The following is a 10,000-nucleotide window of genomic DNA, read 5'->3' on the forward strand; positions in this document are numbered from 1 at the left end:
ATCGAGACAATACACAAACCAAACTGCAGGCAAAATACAGCTAGGATGACAGGCTTCACTACAGCTGATATAGCCACGGGAAAAAAACTACAGTCGTATACAAACCAAACTACAGATATAATAAACCCAGAAAACATATAATATATCAGAATCAGAATCAGAATCCCTTTCTTCGTCCCAGAGGGGAACTGTGCGTAGTTACAGCAGAGAGAGAGCCACAGGCAGCTTCGTGGTACATGCATTAAAAAGTACTAAGTTAAAAAAAGTGATGATATAATAAAAAATATAATAACAAATAAAAAGTTACACAATTTACAAAATACACATCCTGTAACAGTTCTTAGGGTTTAGCAGACAGGTATATATTACACAGTTATTAACGACTATATATATATTGCATATAGTTGGTTGGTATTTAACAGCAAGGGGTGTTATAGTCTGTGTTGTTGTGTGTGTGTGTGTGTGTGTGTGTGTGTGTGTGTGTGTGTGGTGTGTGTGTGTGTGTGTGTGTGTGTGTGGGGGGGGGTCTTCTAGGGGCTGTGCTGGTTGTATAGTCCGACCGCTGCAGGAAGGAAGGACCTGCGGTATCTCTCCGTGAGACAGTGGGGGTGCAGCAGCCTGTCGCTGAACGAGCTGCACAGTGAGGACAGGGTGTCCTGGAGCGGGTGGGACACATTGTCCAGCAGGGAGGACAGCTTGGCTGCCGTTCTCCTGTCTCCCACCTCCTCCACAGTGTCCAGAGGACTCCTGTCTCCCACCACCTCCACAGTGTCCAGAGGACTCCTGTCTCCCACCACCTCCACAGTGTCCAGAGGACTCCTGTCTCCCACCTCCTCCACAGTGTCCAGAGGACTCCTGTCTCCCACCTCCTCCACAGTGTCCAGAGGACTCCTGTCTCCCACCACCTCCACAGTGTCCAGAGGACTCCTGTCTCCCACCACCTCCACAGTGTCCAGAGGACTCCTGTCTCCCACCTCCTCCACAGTGTCCAGAGGACTCCTGTCTCCCACCTCCTCCACAGTGTCCAGAGGACTCCTGTCTCCCACCACCTCCACAGTGTCCAGAGGACTCCTGTCTCCCACCACCTCCACAGTGTCCAGAGGACTCCTGTCTCCCACCTCCTCCACAGTGTCCAGAGGACTCCTGTCTCCCACCACCTCCACAGTGTCCAGAGGACTCCTGTCTCCCACCTCCTCCACAGTGTCCAGAGGACTCCTGTCTCCCACCACCTCCACAGTGTCCAGAGGACTCCTGTCTCCCACCACCTCCACAGTGTCCAGAGGACTCCTGTCTCCCACCACCTCCACAGTGTCCAGAGGACTCCTGTCTCCCACCTCCTCCACAGTGTCCAGAGGACTCCTGTCTCCCACCACCTCCACAGTGTCCAGAGGACTCCTGTCTCCCACCACCTCCACAGTGTCCAGAGGACTCCTGTCTCCCACCTCCTCCACAGTGTCCAGAGGACTCCTGTCTCCCACCACCTCCACAGTGTCCAGAGGACTCCTGTCTCCCACCACCTCCACCACGTCCACAGTGTCCAGAGGACTCCTATCTCCCACCTCCTCCACAGTGAGGACTCCTGTCTCCCCAGTGTCCAGAGGACTCCTGTCTCCCGACTCCTCCACAGTTAGGACTTCTGTCTCCCACCTCCTCCACAGTGTCCAGAGGACTCCTATCTCCCACCTCCTCCACAGTGAGGACTCCTGTCTCCCCAGTGTCCAGAGGACTCCTGTCTCCCCTCCACAGTGTCCAGAGGACGCCTGTCTCCCACCAGAGGACTCTCCAGGACAGAGCTTCCTCACCAGTTTGTTCAGTCTCTTCCTGTCAGCAGCCGAGATGCTGCTGCCCCAGCAGGATACACCATAGAAAATGGCTGATGCCACAACAGAGTCGTAAAAAGTCTGAAGGTGCGCCCCCTGCCCCCGAAAGACCTCAGTCTCCTCAGCAGAAAGAGTCTGCTCTGTCCCTTCTTGTACAGAGCAGCAGAATGATCAGTCCAGTCCAGTTTATTGTTCAGGTGAACACCCAGGTATTTGTAAGATTTCACGATCTCAATGTCCGCTCCCTGGATGTTCACTGGTGTCGGGGGGGAGTGTTGGCGCCGTCTGAAATCCACCAGCAGCTCCTTGGTCTTCCCTGCGTTGAGCTGGAGGTGGTTCCTCTGGCACCAGAGGGTGAAGTCCTGCGTCAGCTCCCTGTACTCCCTGTCGTCCTCGTTGGAGATGAGGCCAACGATGGCGGAGTCGTCAGAGAACTTCTGCAGGTGACAGGTTGCGGTGTAGAGGGTGAAGAGAAACGGTGCCAGATCAAGAAAACTAAACAAACTACAGATATGATAGCGCCAGAAAACACAACAAACTACAGATATTATATAGGCTACCCAGAAATTAAACAAACTATTATATAGCCAGAACACATATAATATACCTAGAACAAACTACAGATATTACATAACAAGAAAATATATAATATAGAAAACAAACTACAGCCAGCCTTTCTGAAGGAGAACTGAAACCAGCTGCTGAAAAACCTAAAAACATGTGACAACTGTCAGTGAGTTTGTTCGTTTTGTATAATAACGTTTTTGTGGTTAAAATATATTAAAAGATTTGAGTTAAAATAGTTAATGTTTAAAATGACAGGTTTATTACATCGACAGCTAGAGTCCTGTACTGTGCAGGTCAGCTGTTTATGATTAACTCAAGCTTTCATTTCAGCATTCACACACACACACACACACACACACACACACACACACACACACACACACACACACACACACACACACACACACACACACACACACACACACACACACACTTCAAACAGCTTCATGTAGCAGTTGCTGATATTGAACATTTTTCCACTCTGACACACACGCTTCCTCGTACTCTACCCGCAGTGCGTGTGTGTGTGTGTGTGTGTGTGTGTGTGTGTGTGTGTGTGTGTGTGTGTGTGTGTGAGAGTGTGAGTGTGTGTCCGCCCCCCTTTGCTTCATTTCCTGAATCCCTGCCTCTTCACTCGCTGTGACATGGGAAACAAACGCACACGTACGGATTAAAAACTGCATAAAAATGACGAGAAAAGGTAAGAAAATCACTTTGTTTTAACTCTTACGTCACTTTTACGTAACGTTTATTATGATTTGACCTGCTGCTGCTGCGCAAACCAGTCGAAAAAAACGCAGAAAGTCCGAGGTTTGACTCAACTGCGACCAAAGTCCTTCAGCTTTACCGTAACAAAGTACTAAATAAACGACATTAAATCAATGCATTCATGTAATTCTAAGTGAAAAAATGACCGTAAAGTACGTAAAAGCATCTAAACATATGATTTAATTATACAATAGTCTGTATGTAGTACTCCTGTGGTTATAATAATGTGTGTTTTATAATGTTAGTGACTTAATGTAAAGCACCTGAGAGCAGGTGCGTTATTTGTTTCCTTGTGATGCGTTCAGGAGCTGTGGGAAAATACCACACCGCACCTTAAAAGTGCCAATAAGTGGTGAAAAGTAAACATAGCAAAACTGTTCCGAAATACAATTTATTTTTTAAAAGTACAAGCATAACATTATACTTAAAGTAACATAAATAAAAGTACCTATCATGCAGGATAATTATAAACCTATGTTTAAATATATATAAAATACTGATTAATCTATTAATACATCTGCATGTATTAGGTAATTTATATATTATTAATATGATACTTTTGCGTTTTAACACTTAACCAAAGATCTTATTCTCAACATTATTATTAGTATTTACACTGTCATATATATATTTGTCTTAATATTTAATATGTATATTTTAACATATTATCAGTTGTTTTACATTGTAGTACATATTTGTTTTAAGGTATTGTCTTATATATATTGTTAACATATTTCTTACATAATTATTATGTTTTGTAGTGTATTATTTTTATGAAGAAATGTCAATTTCTTTTTTTTTTGTATGATTATATTAGTATTATTTTTTTTAATAAATGTGTACTTTTGGACAAATATTCTAGTACTTGTATCATTTGCATTCCCTGACCTTTACCTGCAGAAATACTGGTTTCAAACACAATGAAAAAAGGAAGAAAAAGCACATTTTAATATTGTTTTATAATCATTGATTTAAATCCACTTTTTCCTCAGCTCAGTTTGGGCCCGCCTCCTTCTGATGAGCTCCACCAATGGGCTGAGGGCAGGGGCGGGGCCAGGATGAGTGCTGAGCTGCTATTGGAGGAGACGCTCATCAAGCGGTCTCAGCAGAAGAAGAGAACTTCTCCTCTGAACTACAAGGAGAGGCTGTTCGTGCTGACCAGGAGCAAACTCACATACTACGACGGGAGAGCAGAGGTCACTTCATATCAAATCAAATCAAATCAAATCAAGGTTTATTTATAGAGCACATTTAAAAGCGATTTTTGGTCGGGCCAAAGTGCTGTACATGTAATAACTACAATCACATAAAAACACATTTCTATAATAAAGGACAATAAATTACAACAGATATTTAAAAAGAAAACACAGGGAAAAGTCAGGTGTCGTGCTCCGCTCTGACTAAAAGGCCAGGGAGAAGAAGTGTGTCTTAAGAGTAGATTTAAAAACCCCTAGGGTCTGGGCCGACCTCACATGGAGGGGCAGAGTGTTCCAGAGCCTCGGGCCATATATATCACATTATTATTATTATTTAAAGGGGACCTATCATGCAAAATGCACTTTTGTACGTCTTTTCTACATGAATATGTGTCCCCGGTGTTCCAGGGAACTCACCAAGTGTCAGAAAACACAACCCTCTCTATTTTCCTCCATACCCAAATCTCTAAAAAAGGGGCTGCAACGGATCTGATAAAAACTGATCCAGATTTGAACACTGTCCTGACGTCAGGACGGTGGCGCTACGGCTATTGGGCCAACTCCACCAATCAGGAGGAGACAGCCATGGCCATTGCCGTTCGAAAGCGCTGGAGACGCTGTAGTACATATGCCAGGCCTGTAGGTGGTGCTGTTCTCACATAATCAGCCCTTGCAAAAACAGAGCTAAAAAATGTCAAATTGAGCGAAATGAGGCATGGCTAAAATGCATGATCTGTTTGGTATTTTGAAAAAAAAAAAGTATAAATATGCCTTATATAGGTATGGTCCTACACTATATTATTCAAATATAGCATGATAGGTCCACTTTAAATATTATTCTGGAATTATTTGGGTTTTTTTTTAGAATAGAAATTCAAATTTTAATATATATTCTTGTTATATTTCTCTCCATGAGCAGAAGAAGTTCAGGAGAGGTTCCATCGAGCTGAGCAGGATCAGATGTGCAGAGATCGTGAAGAACGGAGCAGGAGTAATCCCCTGCCAGAACAAATACCCCTTCCAGGTACTAATACAGGATGCTAGGAACTACATTTCCCATGATGCTTCAGTAGAGTGGTATAGAGTGGCGAAGTCACGCCCATCTACTTCCGGTCCATGGGACCTTATTTCGGAAAAATTATGTATTGAAGTCAATGGAGAGAGAAAACTTATCTTTCGATCCCGTTTGAATTGTGCCATGAATTACACATATGATGTTTGTCAATCTTAAAAAATCATTTCCATGTCAAAAAAAGTCACAGTTTGTCGTAAAACTGTTGAAATATAAGACTATGAAAAATATGCAACTAGAAAGACTACAAATCCCAGAGTCGAGTAAGTGATGTCACAATTGTTTTCCTCCACTAAAATAGAGATAGCTAATAATAATAAATAATAAATTGCTCTTTTTGTCATTTCACAGTACAGGTACTATGTAACGAAATTGTTCCTCTGCATTTGACCCATCCTAGTGTTAGGAGCAGTGTGCTGCCATTATGTCCGGCGCCCGGGGAGCAGTGTAGGGAACGGTGCCTTGCTCAGGGACACCTCGGTAGCACTTGGTCTTGCCGGGACTCGAACTGGTAACCTTCCAGTTGCCAAACCAAGTCCCTATCGACTTCGCCACCACCGCCTAAGATAAGATAACTTTAACAAGATGCCTGTGTGCTTAGTACCAGGTTGTAATCATACCAGCAATGGGTCTTGCTCGTTCTTTCGCTTCCCATCTGATGAAAGGACCAGGAGTGGCTGGATCAAGTTAGCTACCTAGCTAGTAGCAAGCACGTTAGTTAGCATTACAGCCGGCTTAGCCTTGTCATTTTTATTAGCCTTAACATGAAGTAACATTAAGTAACCCAAAATGTTAAACAGTAAGAGTAGTCATATTTCGTGAACCCTTTGAAGAGTACTGTCACACCGGTGTGATCATTCTATAATACACAATTTAAGCCCGGGGGAGAAATGCTAACGCTAACGCTACATTAGCATGGGCGATCTTTTCTACTTCATGCTATCTGCACAAATGGTTGACATTAAACATTAAAAAGACCAGGCAGTTCAGAGAGAATCAAGGAAGGCAGGCAGGCAGCTTTGCATGACTTTCTTCAGGACGTGTTTCATTGTGGTGATAGTGAGGGTAGTCAATCGTTTTGTTGACAAGACAGTAGTGACGGCCATCTTGGTGACGTGTGTTGTTGTGCAAGACCAGAGATGTAGTTCATTGAGCGTTTCACACAAAAAAAAGTGTTACTTCACAGTTTTACGACACATTACACTTTTTTTTTACTTGCAAAATTAAATTGAAAAACATCATATGTGTAATTCGTGGCACAATTCAAACGGGATCGGAAGATAATCTTTCTCTCTCCATTGACTTCAATACATATTTTTTCCGAAATAATGTCCCATGGAGGTCCACCGGAAGGGGAGGGACTTCGCCACTCTATTCTTAAATTGCCACATTAGCTTCATCACTTCATACATTGGAATAAAAACTTGAAACACGATGATTCTCTGGAACATATCGCAGTTAAAGGAGTCGGGTATAATACATAATAATACACAATGAGGGGAAATGTGGTCACAATTCAAAGATAAAAAACAACGAACAAAGTATTTCTTGTGTTTTTGTGCAGGTTGTTTACGACGCGAACACTCTCTACGTTTTCGCTCCGAGTCACGACAGCAGGAGTCTCTGGGTGCAGAGCCTCAAAGAGGGTCAGTCTGTATTTATTTTATTTATTATTATTTTATAATTGTATATATTATTATTTCTTTATTATTATTATTTTACTTTTAATATTTTATTATTATAATTTTATTATTGTATTATTATTTAAATTTTATAATTGTACTATTATTATTTTATTATTATTATTATTATTTTACTATTATTATTTTAATTTAATTATTTTACTATTATTATTTTTATTTTACTTTTATATGTGTATTATTATTTTACTATTATTATTTTATTATTATAATTTTATTAATATTTTAATAAAACCCAAATCCTTCCCTATATTGTAAAGCAACTTTGAGTCCCAGAAAAGCGCTATAAATATAATTTATTATTAGTAAAAGTGAGTTTAATAAACCACGTTTATTCTATATTTCTATTCCTGTAGCGTCTGATGATTTAGTTTTTTCGTTCCTCTTCATAAAGACTTTGCTCTCATGCCAGCAGCCTCGAGCTTCTGCACGTTCTCACACTTTTAAACCACACACCTGAAACTGGTTTTCACACTTGGGTCCAATTTCCCAGAAGCCCCCACTGTTTCCACCCCCCACTGTTTCTAAATGTGGGTTTTTTACTCGAGATACCGTTTCACTTTTAGATTCAATGCTGGACAGTTTAATACAAAGACGATGTGTCACCCTCGCCTCTAGCAAAGTAATAGTGATTTAAACTGACCTTAAAGTGCATAAATACCACTTATTTTCTGTGTATATCTCAGTTAAAACGTAACAAAGTGATGTGATAAATATATTTTTTTATTCAGTATGACTTACACCAGGGGTCGGCAACCCCTGGCACACGTGCCACCATTGGCATGCGGCACCGTAAGGAATAAGTGGAATAAGTGTGCAAAATATTACAATTTTATTTTCGGATCCTGAACGAGACCGCCGCCAGAGCGCGTCTCCCCGTTACCTGCAGAAGGAAGCCATGCACGCAAAGCAGTCCCGCTCTCTTTAAATCCAGGCGACTTTCTGCCGCTTTCCTCCGTGGTGCAGGGCTGATCGTTTCACCACGGAGGAAAGCACTTCACAAATTGCAGTACCCATAAGGAGCTGTACAAATGCTGCAGTTTTTGCGTGGCTGTGTCTTTAGTTGAGAGCCCAGTAGCGATCTGCTCATCTCTCATCGAAATAATATGCTACAAAGGGGCGGACTGGCCACCTGTGTGTTCTGGAGAATCACAGAACAGACGATCGTCCTTATTATTATGCCGTTTAAACCAATTATTTAAATTTGTTTGTTAAATTCGGCATCATGTAAGTTGCGCTGACAGGTCCACACACTGCTCCCCCCCGTTGATAATTCACGATCGTCGGCACGCTGATAATTTTTTTTTTTCATATCAAAAAGGTTGCGACCCCTGACTTACACCTTACATATCTTTGAAGTCCATTGTAAAAAACGTCCATAAATCAGCTTAGAAAAAGATGCTGCATTGCAAACAAGGAGTGCTTATTGCTAATTCAGCGCACTTTTAATGCTGCTAATTTGCCAAAATAAAATATAGGCCAAAACAGAGTTGTAGCTCACAGGCTAACGCATTATGCGAAAACGTTTAAGTCGCCTATAGCGTCTTTTAGCTCATTGTTGTCGGCCTGTATTCCAATTTTTATGTTTAAACGTTAATAACCGAGTAATAGGTGTCTTGTTTAAATCCCTCAAGGCATTATGGGACACATTTAACTAAGATTTTTTGCGTTTTTTTAGCTTATTGTTTCGGTTTTTCCGGCAAATGACTGCAATGTAAGTTGAGTCTACAGGCTCTCATAATATTAACTACATAACAAGTGATTAAGAAACTAGCAATCAGTGTGTTTTTGCTGGCCCCAAGTGACCAAAAACTGTACTTATTGCACGTTTTAAGACATTTGGACAACTCTTTATATGTCAGTATTTAAGTAGTTTTTTAACCGTTTGTGTGTCAGTATTACAGCATATGCTCATATGAGGCACAAAAAGGAATATTTATATAATTTCTAGACGTTTTTTTTTCCTGTTTACATGGCCTTTGACACGTTGATTTTGTGTCTTGCAGAGATCAAAGATAACCCCGGGGTCTGGGCGAAGTTTCACCCTCAGTTTTGGCAAGAAGGGGCGTGGCTCTGCTGTCGTCAGGCGGAAAAACTGGCTCCGGGCTGCGAGGAGTACAACCTGTTCGGAGACAGTGAGAAAAACCAGTGTTGTTTTTAGTTTAAAGTAGTTTGAGAAGTTTTAACACACTTAAAAATCAACACAGAATTACGGTTTAATCCAAGATGCAGCTCTGTAGAGGCTTTGAGCTCTTGTTTTGGTTCCTGAGCTTCACATATATTGAGGGTTTAAAGAGTGTTTTAGAAGTAAAGCTATTAAATAAGTGTAGGGCAGTGAAGAGTACACTATCTGCCTCTTTAGAGAATTGGAAGTTCAAAGCAGCAGGAAATATAAATACGTAAAGCAACATTGTACTTAGTTGAATACACCTAGTTACTACTTGCTTGTAGTATAAGAAGTATATCTTATATATTATTATTTATATTTGACGGGACTACGGATGGAAACTAGCTCAAAGCTAATATCCGGCTCATTTACATTTAAAAGCATTATTTTGTTTAAAATGTTCATTAATGTGCACTGTCCCGGTTCAAATAAACAATTAAATGAAAAAATATACGTGCAGTTCGATATCATTTTTGAACCTTTTTTATGTCATTGTTTTGGCTCTCAGGCTTGTTTAAAGATTGCTTTGGGGGAACCTTTTTAAATAAATGTGATAATACTTCAACAATAACACCACATTGTTTGATTTGAACATTTATACCAATAATCAGATGTTTAGAGCTTTTTAGCCTTTTTTAATGTCATTGTTTTGGTTCACTAGCTTCAAGTAATGTACGGAAAAACTCAATTTAAGTGCCTTTGTTTACTTC

General features: G+C 41.1%; 1 protein-coding gene across 1 annotated transcript in view; it reads left to right on the forward strand.

The window, feature by feature from the left end:
* The first annotated feature begins 2,908 nt into the window (after positions 1-2,908).
* The window catches only part of tec (tec protein tyrosine kinase), a 20,011-nt gene continuing 12,919 nt past the window's right edge, over positions 2,909-10,000 (forward strand). Inside the window, 5 exon segments of the mRNA XM_034114265.1 lie at positions 2,909-3,087; positions 4,148-4,351; positions 5,271-5,375; positions 6,988-7,069; positions 9,130-9,258. Of these exon segments, the coding sequence (XP_033970156.1) occupies positions 4,214-4,351; positions 5,271-5,375; positions 6,988-7,069; positions 9,130-9,258 (454 nt within the window). The 5' untranslated portion in view covers positions 2,909-3,087; positions 4,148-4,213.

The sequence above is a fragment of the Trematomus bernacchii genome, unplaced genomic scaffold (assembly GCF_902827165.1).
Source record: "Trematomus bernacchii unplaced genomic scaffold, fTreBer1.1, whole genome shotgun sequence".
Classification (NCBI taxonomy): Eukaryota; Metazoa; Chordata; class Actinopteri; order Perciformes; family Nototheniidae; genus Trematomus; species Trematomus bernacchii.